General features: G+C 36.2%; 2 protein-coding genes across 4 annotated transcripts; both read right to left on the bottom strand.

Annotated features, from left to right (window-relative positions):
* LOC141592181 (L-ascorbate oxidase homolog) lies at positions 1-13078 on the bottom strand. 2 transcript variants are annotated; one of them, XM_074412770.1, is made up of 9 exons: positions 12989-13078; positions 6415-6515; positions 5928-6037; positions 2605-2875; positions 2192-2294; positions 1631-1976; positions 776-1141; positions 604-682; positions 1-378 (listed from the first exon to the last, which is right to left on the bottom strand). In XM_074412770.1, the coding sequence occupies exons 2-9, from the start codon at positions 6511-6513 to the stop codon at positions 181-183; spliced, it is 1572 nt and encodes a 523-aa protein (XP_074268871.1). In that variant the 5' UTR covers positions 6514-6515; positions 12989-13078; the 3' UTR covers positions 1-180. The 2 variants fall into 2 exon arrangements, with proteins under 2 accessions (XP_074268871.1, XP_074268870.1); XM_074412769.1 differs by lacking the exon at positions 12989-13078 and having other exon boundaries at positions 6415-6888.
* Positions 13006-16415, bottom strand: LOC141592179 (pentatricopeptide repeat-containing protein At3g09040, mitochondrial). Of its 2 annotated transcripts, XM_074412768.1 has the most exons (2): positions 16215-16415; positions 13006-16118 (listed from the first exon to the last, which is right to left on the bottom strand). In XM_074412768.1, exon 2 carries the CDS (start codon positions 15986-15988, stop codon positions 13223-13225), a length of 2766 nt encoding a protein of 921 aa, XP_074268869.1. In that variant the 5' UTR covers positions 15989-16118; positions 16215-16415; the 3' UTR covers positions 13006-13222. The 2 variants fall into 2 exon arrangements, with proteins under 2 accessions (XP_074268869.1, XP_074268868.1); XM_074412767.1 differs by having other exon boundaries at positions 13006-16415.
* Between the last annotated feature and the right edge of the window lie 5754 nt (positions 16416-22169).

Raw genomic sequence — 22169 nt, 5'->3', positions numbered from 1 at the left:
AAAAAAAATCACATTAAATCAAATCCACTGAAAATGTCAATCCAGTAAAACAGCCAAGGCCAAATGAAAATAAAATGGTGTCTAAACTCTAAAGTGAAACTTCTTCGGATACAAATTGCAGCAAGTATGATGTTACAATGCTATACAATGTATGGCAGTACAGCTGATTTATAGAGTTGGTCAGTGCCCTGTAGCGCGTCCACAGCGAAGCGCGTTCGTTGGAATTGGATACTCGTCTCTCACGGAATGAGCAGGAGAATAAACGCGGAGATAGAACTGCTGTCCTAAGTATTGGCGTGCCCAGTTCTCTGATCTTATGTTCCACATTCCCACATTGTCCAGCGGCATATATACAGCTGTCCATGACTTTGGATAAACCTGTTATCATACATATAATGCCGGTAAGCTTGGATTTTTCAGTCTTAAAGTTTACAGTTATTTGAAAACCGTCCTTGTACTTGTAGGACGGTTTTCAATTAATGATTATGTCACTAGAATGATTTGGCATTATAAGTGGTCCTTCTGATTATGATGTGGTCTAATACTAATAAATTATTGTAAAATTGTCTCTCATGAAAGTTTTTGTTTCTCTTTGAGAAATACCTGGACAGTGCACCTTGAAACTGCATCTCGAAGATTGTAACTCGATCTGCTACCGGCAGACCATTGTCCTCCATTCATTCTATAAGAATTAACATTAATGCAAAAATCAATACCTATGCCAGGTCCCACAGCATAATGCTCTAAAGAATGAAACTGAGATGGACAAGCGTACCCGACAACAAAGAAAATGTGACCATCAGTGTGCCATGATTGTTCCCAATCTTCAGGATTTTCAAAGATGACCTCGACGAAAGCACGAAAATCTGCAGCCATGACTGAAGTCTGGATATAAGCAGGAGCTCCTGTAGGACTGTCTGGGATGCTTCCGAGGGTGAAAACACCGGGTATGTTGAAGTGGTCAGCAAGTTTCAACGGTGTATCTGCTTCGATGAAGGACACACTATTTACCGCATACCTCTGTTTACCGCCTATCAATGGAGCTGAATTCGACAGCCTTATGGTTCGCGTGATATTGACCATCCCATAATGGTAGGAACCTTGAGGATTAGGTCTTGGTCCACTGGCTGTTAAGTTCTGCCTGTTATTATACACAAACACGATCTCTAAGTTTTAAAGAAGTGATAATCGTAATTCTTATTTCAGAGTATTGAGACCATCTTATTGCACGCAATCAGTCATAAGTATGTTCATCAACTAAGTAAGATTGAAACTACAATTAGTTTCAAATTGGGTTAACAGTTTATGAAAAATAATAATTATGATCTGGTTTAAAGTGGAGTAAGCGACTTATTAATATTATTCATGTTTTTTTTGCAATATACTCCGTAATAGACGAAACAAAATGACTGGTTAAACTACCTTCATTCATTTTTTTTTATAGTAAAATATCAATTGGTAGATGCAAATCTTGAAGCACCCCCTTTTCATTATGGAATGTTTAGAAAGGGCATATATACGTAAGTCTTTAACATAGGGGTAAGATTGTCAATTACCTTGCTAATTAGTAGGACTCCTAGATGCATATTATCGGTGATGTAAAGAAAGATTGGAAGTAAAGGCAAATTACCTAATAGATCTTGCTTGTTCGACAGACCATGCAATCTCAGTTGTGGGTCCAGCAGGAGGAGCACCAGAAACACCGACATTCGAGTTACTATAGTGAAGAATGGAGGTAGTAGTAAGTACTTGAGAGAAGAAACGGGTCGAAACGACAATGAAGTAATCCTTAGGGGCCTGATCAGCTTTAACAAGAACTGAGTATGATTGTCCCAAATGAATATCCAGGGAAGTGTAGGTATTCTGCAGGGTGTGGACTCCTTCTGTCTCCACCAAAAGCAAGTCATGCCCTTGTATCCTGAAGTTAATCGACATGGCTATTCCAACGTTGGAAATCCTGAACCTGTAAGTTTTACCTGCTTCCAAACAAATAGCCAAACTGATAAGAGTTCCTTCGTTATTCGGACTTCACTTTAGTTGTGTGTCACGTGTTGATTTGATACTCTTCTGACACAACTGTAAGTGTGAATCTAACTAGGTGGGCTTGGGCTTTGCTTGGACAGTTAGCATCCAGCCTGATTCCCAGTATCTACCTATCTCAAAGAAAAAGGAAAACAAGAAAAAACAATACCTTGATCCACTGTAAATGTGAATCCATTTGATCCGTGACCGTTGATAAGAACTCCATCAGGGAAAGGTAAGTTACTTCCACTGTCCAGTATTGCCTTTAAATCCTACAGTTAACGAACAAATTAAACGAATTAAGTGACTATTTTTGGCTTCGCAATGTAATTGAATAAAGTAAACCGACTGGAACTAATGGGCGTTTTTATATTCTTGTACGATGGAGCATCATTCGGTCAATATAATTAGTAAACAGTTTTCTCAAAGGTCATTTGGAAACAACTTTTCGTGTTTACAGTACAAGGATAACATTGTTATGGTTATGACTTATGTGTAAATAAGTTCCACTGTTTATCCCAATTGTAACAAACCAAAGGTAAATTATTAATCATGTATTTTTCACTTACAGTGTACACTTACAGTGTGGTTTTTATTAAACCAGTCTCCAGCGAGAATGGTGAAATCTCCGGCAGGGGGCGGGAATGGCACCGGTATTAATGGTCGACTATTGATTTTAATGCTGCCATAACCACCAGCCGCTTTGTGAAATGCAAGAGAAGGGAAGTAGAAGAAACTACCAATTTGATCTTTGACTTGGAGAATATATGTGAAGTTTTGCCCTGGTGGAATAGGACAGTTGGTTCCATATACACCATCTTGCCAAGAATTTCTCCTCTGTAGTACACCATTCCTGCTCATCACTCCAACAAAGACGACTCATTATTTTCCATGTCTAATCATATGCTTGTATATCTATATGAAGAACAATAAACTACATAAAAGAATAATCTCAAGAAATACACAATCTCTTGTTTGGTTAGCAAATGGAGTTATTAGAGACAACTGGGGGGAATGGAAAAATGAGGGATTCATTTTCCTCCCTTAAAGCCTAATCAAAATCCTTCTAACATGGGAAAGATTTGGATGAAAAACTCGCCTATTGAACAGGCCAGGTTAAGATCTCCATTTCTTTCTCTATACTCTAGTCTCTTCATCATATACAGACTTGAGAATTGAAATTGTACTTGGGGAAGTAAAAAGAGGATTTAAATTTGACAAAATGATTCGGAAAAGGACATTCAACAGGCGGTTTATTACAAAATTCTCCATCTATTTTTAATACATGTCTATCATATTTCAAAATACTCGCTTCATACTATGATCTCTCTCTAAGTACGTAAACGAGTAGCATCATGAAAAAAAATACTACTGTAAAAGCATTTATTAGCGCACAAATATAAGATTTAAGTTTCACAACTTTGCTCAATCACTCTTCCATATCAATACTATATATTAAATCCAGAAACCAAGGGACTTTAATGTAATTAAAGAAAGTTATAAAAATTAATTATACTATATAGTTTTAAATCACTAGCACCGTGTGATGGACCCGATTAAGGGATCTCAATGCAAATATTATATAATTTGGGTTAAAATTAAATTATATAGAAGATTAGTAATTTTCCTAAACATTTGTAAGAGACTAAAATATGGTCAATTTCCTTAAAATAAAATAATTAATTAGTATGGTAAATTTCCTTAAAATAAAATAATTAATTAAGATGGTCAATTTCAAGGAGACTAAAAGAAATAAGATGCTTGGTAATTTTCCTAAATATTTATAGAAGACTAGAAGATGGTCAATTTTCTTAATATAAAATAATTAATTAGTATAAATATGCACACTTATGGTATTAATTATTATCATCATAAAATTATATATTAAATATAAAATTTATGCAATTTTATTAAATTTTATAGTTTATTAGATGTATTAATTATTTAACATAAAAAAAATATAATATAAGTAGGTTATAAATAATTCAAATTAGATTCCATAATATATAATATTGTACAATTCTTTCGATTTGATTTAATGCATATATGTAATATAAATATATAATCCTCTTAAAATTGCATGCCTAAGTAGTAAAAGTAATTTCGTCAGTAATATGATAGTAATCACTCATTTGAATAGTAAAAGTAACAATATTATCAGCGCGATATTAGTGAAAGGGGTAGAAATAACAACAGGAGTAGTAAAATATTAATACGGCAATAGTGAAAGTAACAAGAATAATTACGACGGGAGTAGTGAAATTATCATATTAATGCGTCAGTAGTGACAATAACAATAATTACGGTGGGAGTAGTGAAATTAACAATGATTACGGGCAAGTAGTGAAATGTTATTACTATTATTTCATTAATAAGAATAAAATATTAGTAACAGGAGTAGTGAATTTGTATCAAAATTTATTTCATCGTAATTTTTGGATATATTATAGAAAAATATATTAATGATAAATTTATGGGTTATGCAACTTTAAGTAATTTTATTTAATGAAAAAAAAATTAATGGTAAGTAGAGGTAGCCCGGGCGAAGCCGGGCACCCATACTAGTGATTAATTAAAAGGCAAACCATCCTCGAAGAACAAAAATCTTCATATGAAAAAGTAGAGAAACTATTGCTTTCCTGCTAACTTAGAAAAATATGCCCAATAGATTAAGGTGTTGTTTGGCCTTGCTTATGGAAAATGACTTTTCCTTTTTAAAAGGAGTTTATTCAAAAGTTACTTTTCGGAAAAATTTTAGTTGTTTGGCCATACTTTTGTAAAAGTGGTTTTTCACAAAATTTATATGTTTGGCCTAACTACTTTAATACAACTTTTGTTTGCTTATTTGGTTCTTTATGTAAAAAGTAGAAGTAGAAGTAGTAAATATCTACTTCTTCTTTTGGGGGTGAATAATTAGTTTTTGACTTCTCAAAAGCATTTTTAAAACTCTCTAATTTACCATGTTTTTGTTTACTACTTTTTCAATTACAAAAGACTTTTAAGTTTTCACTAAACAAAGACCTAAAATTCCTAGTTTACATCATCAATTCATGAGATATGAGGCTATGAACTTTATACTACATAGAAATTATAGAATATTTCAGTTATTTGGTTTTTGGTAATTGAAGGAAATAATAATTGTTTGATGAGATATGAATAATGAAAAAGTTTTAGGACAAAACCTATCATGCTTGATACGTAAAAAAAATACTCAATCCGTTCTAGTAAGTTGTTTACCTTTACTTTTTTTTGTGAGATGATGTTAAACCAAGGTATATAAATAACTCAGACAAAGGGTGTAAGAAAAAAAAAAAATTAAACAAATGAGAAAATACAAACTTTAAACCCCTTAACTTTTCGACTTTCTACGTGGTACCCTACACTTTTTAAAACATACATGGTACCCCTAATTGTTGTCATTATCACTAAGTACACCCCTAAACTTTATTTTCCGTCAATTAAACTCAGTTTTAGGCATTAAGTGATGACTTGGACGCGTAACCAAGCTTGTCATTTATTATCACATGACATATGGACTCTATTTGGCTCAATATCCATCTCGATCCTAATATTTATTGATATATATGGGCTAAAAAATTTTTGACGGAAAATTTATTGATCTCATGCCAAATTATTACGTCCAAAGATGGATATTGAGCCTAATAGAGTCCTTATGTCATGAGATGATAAATGACAAGTTTGGTTACGCGTCCAAGTAATCACTTAACGCCTAAAACTGAGTTTAATTGACGGAAAATAAAGTTTAGGGGTACACTTAGTCATAATGAAAACAATTAGGGGTACCATGTATGTTCTAAAAAGTGTAAGGGTACCATGTAGAAAGTCAAAAAATTGAGAGGTACCATGTAGAATATCCCAAGAAATGAATAGATGAATTTATGTACCAGGATATGAGGAATGGCTCATTCAATCCATTAGAAACATGAATAATTAAATTATCATTCGTTGCTGCCTCAATTGGAGGTCCTGGAAATTGTCCGTTTATCAATATTCCCTGCAAATGGTAATACCACCATGATATAAAAATTAAACGAAAAGTGAACCCGCATGTCTATATAAATATTGAGTCCTATATAAGAACATACTTATCTAGTCAAAAGAAAAATGAAAACTAAATGCTTATATACCAACAATCAAAACTATTTTTAATGGAAAATAAGATCCAAGGAAATACTTGTACTTTGCAAGAACTAGAAAAGGTACATCGGAGAATCTCAAAATTGAATGATAAAAGGGTGAAACATCAACTATCACACATAAAATAAATAATGTATGATGAGAAACAATCAAGAACACACGGTGTAGCTCGTCATTGTATAATACTAGTGACAACATCTATATCAATAACAAAGCAGAGTTAAAGTAACAAACCTGTTGTTTAACACCGAGAGGATGGATATCACCAAAAGTAACATGCCATGTATAATATCTGTATGGATCTTCCCCTTTACTGCATCCAATTAGCATCATTACTATCATCAAAAAATAGCACACAGTCTTCATTTCTCCCATTTCTTTCACAACTAATAGACGCCTTCCAATTAGCGTGGCACCAGAAACAAAATGGAGCTTCTAGGAACTATTATGCTATTACGTAGTAGCTAATGAAAATAATGTATACTTACTAAACTACATGTAAATACATAACCAAATAATTAATGAAAAAAATAGGGATACTTTTTTCCCCTCTATATATGAGTCTGTTCTCTGAAACTGATGAAGGCAATGGGGTTTTATGGAGGCAAAGAACAGAACGCGCATGAACTGAATTGTAATTTACGCGTTTGTATCATACATACATACATAAATAGTACATTAGCATGTTTTTCTATTCTTTTCCTTTTAAGTATACTAGTTGTTGTACGGCGCGCTTCGCGCACCGTACCCCAAGATAGCATGACTCGCCTATTAAAATTAGTATCGTTTTATGCATGTCGTATTGTTGTGTGGCGTGCCGTTCGAGTTGGTTATTATCTTCGCTACTTTAAGGACCTACATCGATATTGATAATTATGATTGCTCCGTAGAAGGTTTTCGTTGTGCAAGCACATTACACAATTCCTTCCGGTACTACGGAGTTTCACTTAATCATTGTTCTATAAAAATAGTATCTCACCACATTCGTTCACCAAAAATAGAACTAATTATCCAAATATGCTTTAAATCTCTTAGACACTCACTACATATGTTCACTAAAAACAGTCTCAAATTACATCAAATATACATGTAACATTGTACTACAAGTCAACTAAAATCGTTTAAGAAGATACAAATTTGTTTGACCATACTTTTCTCATTTTTGTGACCTCATCACTTCAATTCAACCACAATCATCATATTTTGTATCTCCCGACATTTATATTTATGGAACCCAATTTTTACTCCATGGTAAATATAAGAATCTAGAGAACTATCTATTGTATGTTTTGAATCTAAGATGAATCATTATTTACCATCTTTTATTGAATCTTTTTAAAATAATTCAAGATCAATCGCTATTTTACCATTTGAGTCTTTCCCTAGTTGTTGTAAAGAGTACTTCGCACACAAGACCCCAAGTTAGTTCATTTATTTGAAATTCTGTTTAAGTTACCAGAGTATAATTCTTGGTTTCAGCAGGACTTCTAATACCTTAATGTCATGTGAAACAAATGGTGCCACAACAATAGTTAAAACAAAAGATCGTGTTGGTGACTACAAGCAAAGCCAAGCTATAAAATTCTATTGCAAAATTTATATTCGAAGCTGTGGCACACGACTTTTTTCCCTCTTATTTTGATAGATAGTGGTTCTAAGTTGAATTACACTTTGACCATTTAAGCCCCTCTGTATTCATGGCATACTTTAAAACTAAGGTTGTTGGCTTTCCTAGTATTTAGGGCTTCCAATATACCTAGTTCACTCTCTTGTTCCAAAGAGGCATACCATCTCCTGTACTTAAATTGAACATCCAAGAAATCTCACATAAACATTGAAAACCTACTGCAAGTTTACAACAAAGCCATGCTTCTAAAATGATCTAGGGTAAGAAAAATGAAGTACAAGGTTATACAAGATACATGTGAAACAACAGTTAAGAAGAAAAAGAGAGCTATGGCATAAAGAAATGTATTAAAACAAGAATCTAATTCTTGAGATGGTAAAGTAAGGTATCTCGAATCTAACTCGCACATGTCATATTTCTCTTAGAAGCAGTATCATCAACATTCACACTCACAATTCGACGAATCATTGGCATTCACACTTGATAATTCGATTTCTGGCCTCAGGAGCTCCTGGAGATGATTGATGAAAATAAAGATCCTGTACATCATCACATAATTAGCGAATTCATCAAAGCAAAAGAATATGGCAACCCTTAATCCCATATCCAGTCTATAACTATCCTATACTGTGAATTTTCTCTCGACTTTACAAATAAGTTTGATTAACCCACCTACAGAATAAAATTCACCCAATAGATAGTAATGAGTGATAAAGGCAAGCCACGGTCATGACTTTACTGCATTAAATATTTGTCGGGAACATGCATAAAAGGCTGTGATTGCAACAATGCTCACCTTTCTCTCGAACACATAAGGCTTAATACTTCTCACAAAAGGGCTCAAACTGCAACAGAACTCACTTCCGTCTTAGAACTTGCCCTCAAATGACCCCACCCACAATGGTCCATTTCAAACAGAGGTGACCCATTGCCCTAGCTTCTCTTTCCCTCGTTGAAAATATGTAATTAACTGACTGAAAGGTATTTTTCATTAACATGTTCTTTATCATTCTTACTGCGTACACTTTGGCTTTCACATTATCACCTGTTATTTTGTTCCATATTCCGACACACCAATATATCAACTCTCAACTTTCCACATATAAAGACCAGCAAATTATCTGCCACAATTAGCGATTATGAGGAAAAGCTTTATAATAATTTCTGAAAGTCGATAATGACACGACATAAATGACAATATTTTCACTGTGTTGAAGATTAGCTAATAAAGTTCTACTATGAGCATCATCATCACCAAGAAAAAGTCAAAATCTCTTCCATTCCCCAAGATTACCCGTCCTAAGAATTTTTGGCAAGAAATAGTACAATAAACCAAATTAATAATCATTTAAGATAACCTAAAAACCTGAATGATTGGTTTTATACACGGAAATCATTCTATTAACTCTTTAATTAAATGAAGAATACACCAGGGTTTAAGTTGGTCTTGCATGTAAGGTTGTCACTCGTCATATACTACATTGACGATAAAATAAAACCTCACCAAGTGAAATTCAATTCCACTCTTCCACATAAAGACGATAATGACAATATCTACTATTCTATGCTTTAAAGTTTAAACGCAATTCGAATACCTCCATTACTCTTCTAGAATCTAACTATTCAACACTTACACAGCTACACGGTTACACTCACCTCCTCTTCCCTAAAAATACCAAACAAGAATTTTATTTAAACAAAGAGTTTTGGATTCCTTTCCCCTTATTTCTCTTTCCTAATTCCTTTCCCTTACCCTTTCCCCAATCAAACGGCCACTTATTAGCTTTCTGATATCATAAGATCGTACCCATATTGTCCATTGTTAGTCTCTGATAACACAATTACTTATCAATTGCTGACCTTAAAGCTTCCTTCTGATAACACAGTTGGACAATAGTAATTAGTATCCTACCCAAATCACTGACCTTAAAGCTTTCTCATATCACAGGATCGTCATTAGCTGCCATTTTGGTTGCCTTTTGGATTATCACTGTGCATTTTCGGTGTTTGGGCCAAATGCGGCAATGAATGTCACTTCCTATCCCACGACTCAAAGCTCTCACACGATGACACATGTCTAAAATATCACAAACATCTCGTAAGAACTTCGTAGTTGGCAAGTTGTCGATGAATAAAATGATCAGAAATTATCAAATGGGAGACTGGCACTTGTCCATATTAACAATGTCTCGAAAAGCGAAGATGATATTATGAAACCAAGGGAGTATCTTAAATCGTCGAGATGATTAAAAATAAATTAAGACAACATAACAAAAAACAGTAACAGTGATTCAGAATTACCCCCAGATCGTTTAGTAGCAATATGAGCCGCATCAACCTAGAACTAAAACAATAATGAGCCGCATCAGAATTACCTTTTTTTCAGAATTACCTTTTTTGGAGGTCTTGTTAAAACTACCTCACTCACTCTCCCCCGGTCTCATGTACATTTGTTAAAACTAACAGCGTAATGACCTCTCTCCCTGCCCTTATAACTCTCTCATGTATATTTGTTAAAAAAATCAACACCCTGACCTCTTTCACACTCCCTCTCTCGTGTATATTTGTTAAAAATAACAATGTAATGACCCTGTTCCATTTCAATATACTCATTAAATAACCCTGTTCCATTTCAATATCAACTCAAAATGTATTTATTACTTAGATTTCTCGAATATCAACTCAAAATGTATTAATTACTTAGATTTCTCGAACTTCTGCTGCTCTATGCAACCAAAAACATATAGATATCCAACAATCTATGAAAACTAAGAAGATGCCTGCTAATATTTCAGGCACATATCTAATACTCCGTAACTTGAAGCTATCATAAGGTAAAGTTTTTAGGGTCCTAGAAGGGTTTTGCAGATCACTAATAACGAAACACACAAATTTAAACATGAACATAGTTCAAGGGAAAGAGAAAGACATGTGTGATAAACTTACAGAGATGAAACATACAAATTTGGGTAGTCTTAGTATTGCTATTAGTGTTATAAGACGGTTTCACGTTGTGAGACGGTCTATTTTATACAAATTTGGGTAGTCTTAGTATTGCTATTAGTGTTATAAGACGGTTTCACGTTGTGAGACGGTCTATTTTATAAAAAGAACATTTAATGAGCGTTCTTTTTATATAATGAGATCGTCTTACAATACAGTATAATTTGTGTGGTTGTAGTATTGTAACCTATAATACATACCCACAATCAAACCATCAACTCAAAAAATCACCTAAATCAATCGAAAATATTTTAGAACATAAGGTAATTAAGGCCGAAGCAAATATGGAGAGGTGTGAGAGATGGAGTTATTTTATGAATGAACCCAACAAAGGTAAACAAAGGTCAGTTCTGGCTTACCAGCCTTTTATAATCCTTTCTCGGAATGTCTTCGCCAGCGTCTTTCTACAAGAATTTTTTTTAAAAATATAAACTGAACACACATTTGAACAATTTCTACCTCACAAATTATAATTTATATTATCAAAAGGTTAGTAGTATACTTTGCCAACTTCCCTTCAACTTTGTCTATTGTTTGTATGTTTTCCTGTGTTTGGTGTTGCTGTGCTGCTAGGCAGTAGTAATGTAGGATACAGGGAGATGTGTGTGTATTGGTGTAGGTTTAAATATTCATTTTGTGATGAAAATAAAAAAACTTGATTAAAGTGTTTGGTGCCACCACATTTTACAACCCAATCATGCATGTTTACGCCTTAAGTCAGGAGGAAACCAAATACAAGGAAGAAGAAAATGGTGATCTGAAAGGCGGAAGATGAAACCCTAAACCCTCAATTTTAACAGCGAACCAATTAAAATTAACAAACATTAATGAAAAAAGATTATATATTTCTGCCATAGGGTAGGTCCTATAGCACCAACGAGGAAAAAATGATACCCAGACTACCTATGAGGATTGTATAAAAATGCCCAAAAACTCAGATCCAAAAGGGGGAATACAATAAAACCCTAGAAAAAGAAAGTAAACATTGAAATTAAATGAAATTAAAGACTGGAAATCTAGAAATGAGCTACAAATCACCATTGAGTTCCTTGTGAACATAAATTAAAAAAAATTCCTAATTCTTCAACAATAAAAAATAATAAAAGAAACCTATTTTTTCAACAAAGGATGCAAATTTACCATCGTTGTCCACCTTGTCCTCCGCCATTGAATCCGTTGACTTAGATGACATTGTAGAAATTGTCGCCGTCATCCGACATAGGGTTTGTTGGAGTGCCAAGGGGAAATGTTTGGGGGTGTATGTGTGTTGTAGGGTGAAGGCGTAGGTGTGTTTGGTTGAAGAATGAAAGAGATAAGAATAGGGAAAGTGGAGAACTGAGGTAGAGGATACTAAATAGGCCACGTATTGGGAAGGTGCTAAATGTAAGGGAACAAAACGCAGCGTATGAACTCGCGCACGTCCAAAACACACTCTCTCATTACTGTTCATTATGAATAGTAACTTGTCTTACCCACATTTTAGTAAGGGGTGTAGATTTTTTTTCTTCTTGGGGTACCAGTGATTTCTTTCTTCATTTGTTTAATTTTTCTTTGCTTGTTAATCAGATTACCATATCCTCGAAAAAGTCACACCAAAGACAGTTTTGAATCCTCTAAATTTATAAATAAATAAATTATGTGAAGGGTGTGGAACATAACTAGAATTTAATTAAAATGATTCAAGGAGCATACAACGGTGGCAATTATAAATCACCAAGCAAATACGAAATAGCTAATAAACCATCTGACAACAAAAAAAAATCCAATTGTAAATACCCACCGTCATATCAGCCTTTCACGTATTGATACAAGGTAATATCATACATGCACCAGAATCATGTTTACATACGTACAGACTGTACTGACACCATGACGGTACAAACATCACAGCCACCACCCACAACTCTCAATTCCATAGTTTTACAACCCAACAACTGTACTGACACCATGATGGTTCAGCACAAAAACTGCTCTCACCCACGGTATAAGTCAACCACAAAAATTGCCACATAAATCAGTAGCACCACTGTCAATCAAGCATCAGGTACCAACGAATTAGGCACAAGATGCATGCAACAATGAAGTTTCAAGCTTACCAACAAACACATGAAGCAATTCACACACATTAAACCCCTACTTCAACTACTCCGTATAACACAATTATACAAATAAACTTACCTTATTGTGGGCGAAAAAAAGTAAATATATGGTCCTTCTGTAGAAATTCGTCCTCCAAATCACCTCCTCCTTGCAGAAATTGAGTACAAGGCCACAAAGGAGGGAAATAATTAGTATCTATGATAATTAATAAAGTTGCAACTTATAAGGGTCTTAAGTAATAAATTAGCCGGAAAATACGAGATGAAATATCATCCCACCATGACTTTACCCACTAAGCTAGCTGAGGGATAGTTATTGTAAGTAATGAGATTTATCCTTTGTCCTACTAATCCAGCTAGATCCCGGAAACTTTGGGACGCCCTTTTCTCTCATTTGCTTCCTCAAAACACCGACTTCACCCCAATTTCCTGAAGATGCATGTATACTTGAAAGCAGAACATAAGCTGAAGAATTATGAGGGTCTAATTTTATTAGCCTTTCGGCTGCTATTCTCCCTCTTTCATCATCTCCATGTAACCTACAGGCTCCAAGAAATGAGGCCCAAATCTTGGAGTCAGGTTCAAACCCTAAATTTTCAATAAACCCTTGTGCTTCTTCGAGTAAGCCCCACCGGCCATACAGGTCAATCAAGCAGGCACAGTGATCATTTCGAGGCAAAATATTGAACTCCTTGACCATCATGTTATAGAAATGGCGGCCTTCTGATATTTTGCCACCGTGACTACAAGCACCAAGAATACCAAGGAATGTGACATCATCAGGATTTATGGATGACAGTAACATTTCATCAAATAACTTTAGAACCTCGTCCACATATCCATTTTTTGCTAACCCCACGATTACTGAGTTCCAGGCAATAACATCATGTCTATGTTCAAGTTCCGCAAACACCTGCATGGAACTTTTCACATCTCCACATTTGGCATACATGTCAATAAGAGCACAATTCACCAAAATGTCAGAATTGTAGCCAGTGAGTACGACGAACGAGTGGATTCCGGTACCATCCCTCAGAGATGTTGAAACTGAGCAGGCTTTGAGTATGCTAGCAAATGTTGCTTGGTCAGGCATGACATCAGAGAGACGCATTTCATGGTAAAATTTTAAAGCCTCCTCGTGGGACCCATTTTGGTTAAGGCCTGAAATCATAGATGTCCATAGCACTACACTCTTCTCCTTTGGGTATTCCCAAAAAAGTTTACCTGCATCCTCTGTCTTAAGTAAATTCATATACATACACAACAGGGAAACTCCCAAAATTCCATCATTATAAAGGATACCTTGCTTCATTACATGGCAGTGGATCTGTCTCCCAAGACTTAAATCAAATGGCCCACGACATGCATCTAAAAGGTTGGCAAAAGTGATATCAGATGGGGTTAAGCCTTTATTAACTAACAACTTATATAAATTTAATGCTTCCTCCAAATTATCCTGAGCGATCCCAGAAATTAAGGCATTCAAGGAGATTACACTCAATTTAGACATGCGATTGAAAATCTCGCTTGCAACCTTAATAAGCCCGCACTTGACATACATGTCAATGAGAGAGCTTCCTACATAAAGGCTTGTCGATAACCCACGCTTTACAGATAAACAATGAATTTGTCTTCCTTTGTCAAGATCCTTTAAATTAGCACAAGCACTGAGTATACTTGCTAAAGACACTTCATCAGTGATTGTCCCATGAGACATCATTCTCTGAAACAAGCCAAACGCCTCATTCTCGTCTTCCCCCTGTACATACCCAACGATGATGGCATTCCAAGAAACATTATCCCTATTGTTTATGCGATCAAATAGCTTCCTTGCCTCAACTAAACTACGTGACTTAGCATACATATCAACCAATGCATTGGCTACAAATAAGTTTGATTCAAAGTTGGTTTTTATTATCACACAATGCAATTGAGATCCTAAATCTTGCCTCTCCAAGCCACCACATGCACTCAAAATGCTAGTATATGTGAATTCATCAGCATGGAAGCCATTATCCTTCATTTTGATGAACAATTCGACTACCTCTCTTGCAAAGCCATTTTGCACATATCCTCCAAGCATTGCATTCCACAAAACAATGTTCCTCTCGTCTATGGAGTCAAACACCTGCCTTGCAGAGTCTAGTTTTTGGCATTTAGCACACATATTTATTAAAGAACTCCCCACATAAACATTTCTATCTAGACCTTGCTTGATTGCTTGCGCATGAACCGACATTCCAACATCAAGAACCTTCAGGCTAGCAATGGCACTAATGACACTCCCTAATGTGGAGCGAGTAGATGGTACACCTGCTTTTCTCATATTTAAAAATAACTGAATAGCTTCTACTTCATAGCCTTTCTTAGCGTGTCCAGAAATCATCACATTCCAAGACAGAGAATTTGGACATGGCATCTGAGAAAACAGATTCCTAGCTTCATTGAGCCTCCCATCATTCATGAATGCACTAATCATAGTCATGAACGCTACTTGATCAGGGACACAACCAAATTTTCGCATTTTTTCAAATACTTCAAATGCCTCATCAAGTAACCCAATCTGAACATATGCTGCAATTATTACAGTCCAAGAAACCAAACTTGGGCTTTCCAATTGATCAAACATCCGCTTTGCATCAATTAAACTATCACATTTAACATACATATCAGTCAATGAACCTTCACAAAAAGAATGAAATAAACAACCCGTTTTGATAACATTACAATGCACTTGCTTCCCAAATTGATACAGCTTCAATTTAGCACACGCAGCCAACACAATGGCATAACTGTAAGGATTAGGCATGATACCCGAAATTTGCATCGACCTAAACAACTTGCCAACTTCATATAACATTCCGCTTCTCAAATGCATTGACATGAATGAATTCCAACTTTGCACATCCCTATTCTCCAACCTCTGAAAAACCAATACGCTATACCGAGAATATCCACACTTAGCATACAAATCCAAAACTGCATTACCCAGTTCCTCATCTAATGGGAACCCCAATCTCAAACTGCGTCCATGAATGACTCTACAAGTCCTTAAGGCCTGGGATATTCTATGAGGCATTTCATCAAACACGTAGCGGCCTTTGATTATTCGACATTGTCGTAAACACAGAGAAATAAGATGGTCATAACTACTCGTGTAGGTATGTTGGTATAGGTGAATTTGAGGAGCTAAATTGCAATAGAAACGCCTGAAAGTTGAGTTTTTGCTGATCATTATTTTATTATTGCTCAATGATAACTACACCACAATTTTGCTGTAAATAACATCAATGGTAAGAATTTACCGAGATGTGGAAGTTGATACTTCCAGTTACGACGATGATCAAGACGAGCTTCTGCCCGGACAACTCATATGGTTACTGGTGCTTTACTGAAGTTTAAGTCGAACCAAAATGAAATTTGTTCTCTAGTAAGTCATGGCTATTTGACTCTAGAATCGACATTTTATGGGACGGTTCTAATATTTAAAATGTTTTCTGCAAGTCAAAAGGTTTAAAATGACACTAATTAAGGTTAAAACCGGCTATCAGGTTTAAAACCGACTCCGCAATCCAAAACCTGATTCGAGAATGCAAAATATCCCCTAATAGGGTGTTTAGTTCACTCATTCTATGTATAAGATATGAGTTTAGAATGAGTTAAATTTATACTTTTGTTTGTTTCATATTTTTGTTTCAATTTGATACCATACCTCAAACTGAGGCATGGATTTTACATAGCCATGGGCAGGGACGGACCCACCTAGTAGCAAAGGGTGGCATCCGCTATCTCATACATAAAATAAATGGTTTAGAAGACGGATTTTGTTATCCCAATTATTGTTGAATAGTAGAGAAGTAAATATTATTGCACTAAATGTACAATAAACATCTTGTGGTTCAATGCTAAAGGCTCAAAGAATATATTTTATCTCACAAAAGATAAAAATATCTATATAATTAATTTTTCTTTTAACATTTATTTTCCAATAAAAAAATACAAACAATGTTTTTTCTTTGACTTTTAAATACATTTAAAAATTGAATTATTAAGATCTCAAAAAATAATAAGATATATAAAAAACTATATAATAGTATTAACTAAATTAATACTGTAATACTATGGATTTTATAGGCTAGTACTCGACCGAGTATGGCCTACTCGGTTCGAGTAAAGTGTGTTGGGTATTCTGTTTGGCTTCGCTCAGAATACTCTACGAGTATGAGTAATACTCGATCGAGTAGAGGGTACTCGGCCGAGTATACTTTATACTCGACCGAGTATCCCCGACAGTTTAATTCCGCGATTTGGTTAAGGTGATTAGAGATTATTATAAATTATACTTTTACGGTTTCTGAATCATTTTACCAAAACTAAACGACGCTCACTTCTCTCTCTAATCACCCTAACCATTCTCAAGGCTAATTGATCGGTCGCAAGTCTACACTTCCGTCTCTTGTCTCAATTTAATGGGTAAGTCTCTAGTTCGTTGTAATCTGCTAATAGGTTGTCTTTTAGGGTTTTGCCCCAATTTGTGATTTGGGGGTTTAGGGTTTGTTCATCATATGTGTGTTGATTGTGGATTATAATTGTTATAGGTGACGATGTCGTAATTGTTGTGCAACTATATGATTGATTGCAGCATAGCGGATTGCGTAAAGGTAGGGTTTCTCCTACTCAGTACTGTTAATTGATTGAGATTGCATATGTTTTATAATTGTTGTTATCTGCTGATCATCGGAGGTTGGGTGTTGTGGTGACGATGTTGGTGTGGTGTGTGACGGTTGTGGTGTTGTGACAGTTGTGATGCTGTGTGTGTGATTGTGGTGGAGTCACTTGCGGGAGTGGCTTCACACCCTAGTTCGCCCTCCGTGGAACCCGTCACGGGAGGGGATGTGCACATTAAGGGACAGGGATTGTTAGTCGCTCGTTGAAGAGTTGAACTAGGTGGGGACGAGTTGCAGTCACCCACTGGCGGCGAGGATTACCTGTTGTGATGGGTAATCTGGCAGGGCTACACACTTCGGTGTGTAGTCGGTTACTGTGTGAGATCGGGAGACCGGGGATGGAGGATGATCAGTCGGTTACATTATGTGTTTGTCTTATCTTGATTGAAGCAGATCGACCCCGTGTTGTTGTTTTGTAAAACCTGCGGTGATCCATTCGGGGATGGTGAGCAGATTATGACAGGTAATGCAGATGTTTAGCTATGGGACAGTCATGGGAAGTCATCACTTGAGTCTAACTTCCGTTGTTACAAGTTTAGCTGTCTTTGATTTCAGTTGTATTGAGACCTTATACTTTTATTTTTGAGTCGACCGAGTTTTATGTAATCGCTAACTCTTTATACTTTAATAAATGTGTTTTTGGATTGGTGCTTTTGATATATACTTACCTCGGGCAACCGAGATGGTAACAGCCTTTCATGCTAGGGTATTCTTTGGTAAGGTACCTTGGTATGAGGGGGTGTTACAAGTGGTATCAGAGCCAAATATTCCGGCACCTAAAACTAATGAACCCAATGAACTTAGGGAGTCTGAATAAAATGAACCCGGGGAGAGTTGTTTGAAGCTACCGCAAGGACTTGGGAGACGTCCCGGAGTTGCACTAAGGCCCTTACGATTTCAAGCCGGTCACATGGGGGGAAACTGTTGTATGTTTGAGTCATGTGTGTTTGATACCTATAGTTTGAATCTTGTGCATGATTGGATGGAATGATGAAAGAAGTGGAATGTGATAGTGGTTGAAAGATGTATTGAGGATTGTTGATGTTAAACTTTGAGCATGGAATATGTTGGCATGTTAAGTGTTGGAACATGATAAAACATGAAAGGTGAATTACGAATTCGTATACGATAGATCTTGAGCATGAAATATGTTGAGCATGTTACCTGTTTAATATGTGGCTTTCAAAAGGGTAGTGGTACATGTGTATAAGATTATGATGATGTTAATGTTTGGTTGTTGGTAGTAGCATGTGATTAAGGTCATGCGTCTATATATATATGAATGATGTGTTTAATTTTCATGTGAGTATGATAAGAGTTCAATTATGTACTGCTTTCTTGAATTATTGAGTTGTTGTTGTTGCCTTATGCATGTTGAAATTGTTTGGGTTTAGAAAATTTGATTTGTACAAAGATCGATTACGGAAGGGTTGTCTTAAAACTTTCATAAGTCGAGATCTAGAAATGATATGGCTGTGATTCTAAGTTGAGGTGATAGCTTGTCTTCTTACGATTCTAACGATAGGTCACACGCCCAAAACGACCAAGTAACGAGTGAGATATAACTGTTTTACGAAAACTGAACGATGCTGAGAATCGTGTTGGTACTCGACCGAGTAAAGTAATACTCGACCGAGTAAGGGCTACTCGGCCGAGTATTCCCAATACTCGACCGAGTAATCCTCTGTGATAATTACGTTCGCTTCTGGAGTCGAAAACTCGGCCGAGTAATATAGTTACTCGACCGAGTATCCTGTACTCGACCTAGTATGCTATGTACTCGACCGAGTACCTCAGTGGGCGGTTATTTTGAGTCGGTGGCTATATTTTCACCTTAATTTTTAAGTCGGTGGCTATGTTCTTACATTTGTTTTGAGTCGTGGGGTATGTGCACACGTATGTTTTGAGTCTTAACACATTCTTTTATATATGTGACGGTCTTGATACATAAGTTACCAAATGCTATGATAGGGAGGATGCCGGTGTATGAGGGATAGGTGTTGGATATAAAGGACATGAGTTATATGTGGTTGTGAGGGATAGTGGAACGAGAAAAGAGTAGATTGATGAGCTAATCGAGACAAGGAGCATGTTTTGTGAGATATAATGAGTGATATAGTCGTGGGTTGAGTAATATAAAAGTAAGTGTATATGGGCAAGGGTGATGTAAGCGTAAAGAAACGTGAGAATGAAAGATTGAGATGAGGGATACGAATAGTGGCATATTGGAATGTGTAAGGATTTATGGAGGGAGACGGTTTGGATTGAGTTGCTTAAAGATATAAGTGATAAAAGGTCGCTATAGAGAGATGGAAACGAATAGTGTATAGTGAGGTCAAGTTATGTCCCGATGAGTAGACAGTGGTTGATTTGGGAATTTGGAATATCAAGAGGTGAGTCTAGTGTGTAATTCTTTGGGCAATTAACGGTATGAGATGAATTTTTGGTTTCCTAGGGATACGACAAGGAGATACGGCTTATTGAATAATAACTGTTAGTGTGTAGACTTGATGGTAACAAGTGCGGGTGAATAATATGATGGGAGGAGATAAGTGATAAGAAATAAAGAGAAGATATCGATATGAATTACTGGAATTTAGGTTGTGGAGTAACAAGAAGGTAATCGGATTATTAAAGAGTTAGGTAGAAAGAGAAAGAAGATGAATTATTAATTGATGTTATTGAGTAAAAGGGAAAAGAGGGATGAAAGTAAGTTGAGAGAACATTGACCGGAGTTAAGGAGCATGAAGGTAGGAAATTATGGATATGTCCGATAGCCTCACTAGAGGGTGTGAGTTAATAGTTATATAGGAGAGCAGGATGACATGTTAGCCGTGAGTTTCGAGGTATTAAGGGAATAAGAAGCTGGTAGAGTGTTTGCACGATCTGAGATTTTGGTGGAGAGTTAGGTAACGATATGATAAAGGATATAATTGGGAATAATGTTGAGGTAGATTTTGTTGATGGATTGAATGTTCGTTATTTGGGATGATAACCAAAAGGAGGAAACGGATTGTTATATTAAGAAGTGATAGTAAGAGAGTAATCACATGAAGGATGTTGGCGTCATAGTATTGTCACTAGTGGTTGAGGATGATGTTAGCTGTCCTAATGAGGTTGATCTTGTGGAGGTGATTAGTATGTTTGGTTGTGAGGGAGTATAAGATGTAGATATATGAGGTGCTCGCTGGAAGTTGAGCAATAATGTTATGGCTACATTTGCCGGAGGGGTGATAATTGCGTGTATGAGAGGATATGTGATGAAAGGCACCTGAGTTAAGTCGGGATGAGAGGTATTCATTGTCAAGTGGGAACTTACGTGGTCAGGATTGGCTAGTTAGATTCGATTATGGGTTCATGAGGTGTGTAAAACTTTGTGTGAGGTCCTGGCCTCACGAGTAATGGTGTGGCGTGATAGTTACGAGTTGTTATGTGTGTGTTCCGCGTCATATGTTATACTTATATGTGTATGTATGATATCTGTAAGTGATGGTGTGAGGTACCGGCCTCAAGAGTCATGGTATGGATAATATTCATAAGGTTGGTATTTGTGATCCCGTCTAAATGTCTTTGCGTCGTGATCCGGTAGAAGCGATTTTAAGGATCTTGTGGTTAAGGAAGTTGTGCTGAGTCAGTATTATGAGATTGTAAGAGTTGCAATGACTATTGATGTGGTGTTGTGCACTGGGCACGTTAATTCGTGTTGTGATACGGGTATTTTCGTGTTGTCATCGATCGTTGTTTGTTTACTGTTATTTCTTGTCAGTGCCGGTCGGGGCATATAGACCGTTGTGTTGTTTCCTGATATTTCTTACCAGTGTCAGCTTAGGAGTGAAAATAGAGTATGGTATGAGAAAGAGTTGGGTATGGTGTTGTTGATGTCATGGCATAGTAATATTCTGTTAATGGGACACCGTTGTGAGAGGTTGTTGGAGTGCTTTTGATCTTGTGGTAGATGAGGCATTGGTGGACATAGTTCTGAAAAGAAATTGTGGAACATGTGTGGTATTGAACTTGAAACTACAAGTGGTTTAGCACCTTTCCTTGGGACAGGGAGTACGGAGTTTTAGGACTTAGTATCGCGTCAAGTTAAGGGAGTAGTGGTAATAAAGAAGATGAACTTTAGAAGCTAATGTAAGTATGTGTAACACTTGAGGATTGTGAGATAAGATTGTGGAGATGAGTGTATATGTATATAGAGGTATGTCGTGTTGTGGTAATGTAGAAGAGATGGAGTAGTGGTCATACCGAGGATTTTATGATATATGTTACGGGAGTGCAGAATAATTGGAGGCACGAGAACTGTTAAAGAAAGAGAGTCCTGGATATAGGAATGGTTGTCATGCAGTAGTAATGAGGATTATGGGAAGTATAGCAAAGGACCTAGTATTAGTGAGTTACGAGGATGTACCTGTTCCGGGTGTAATTCCAGAGCAGTTATTTGTTACCACCCGTGCTTGTAGAATGACGTCTTTGATTGAATCCTCCTCTCGGTCTCCTGAAACAATGAACAAACTGAGGGCTCGGCTTTGG

This window comes from Silene latifolia, chromosome 7 (assembly GCF_048544455.1).
Source record: "Silene latifolia isolate original U9 population chromosome 7, ASM4854445v1, whole genome shotgun sequence".
NCBI lineage: Eukaryota > Viridiplantae > Streptophyta > Magnoliopsida > Caryophyllales > Caryophyllaceae > Silene > Silene latifolia.
Note: the sequence above shows the minus strand (reverse complement) of the source record. Positions and strands in the feature narration are given on the sequence as shown.

Coding starts and splice junctions, on each gene's coding strand:
- LOC141592179 (XM_074412767.1), bottom strand. CDS start 16,144: ATGATCAGCAAAAACTCAACTTTCAGGCGTTTCTATTGCAATTTAGCT.
- LOC141592181 (XM_074412769.1), bottom strand. CDS start 6,555: ATGGGAGAAATGAAGACTGTGTGCTATTTTTTGATGATAGTAATGATG. Junction 2,876..5,927: donor GAGCCATTCCTCATATCCTG/GTACATAAATTC, acceptor AGTGATGAGCAG/GAATGGTGTACTACAGAGGA. Junction 379..603: donor TTTCAAGGTGCACTGTCCAG/GTATTTCTCAAA, acceptor GTATGATAACAG/GTTTATCCAAAGTCATGGAC.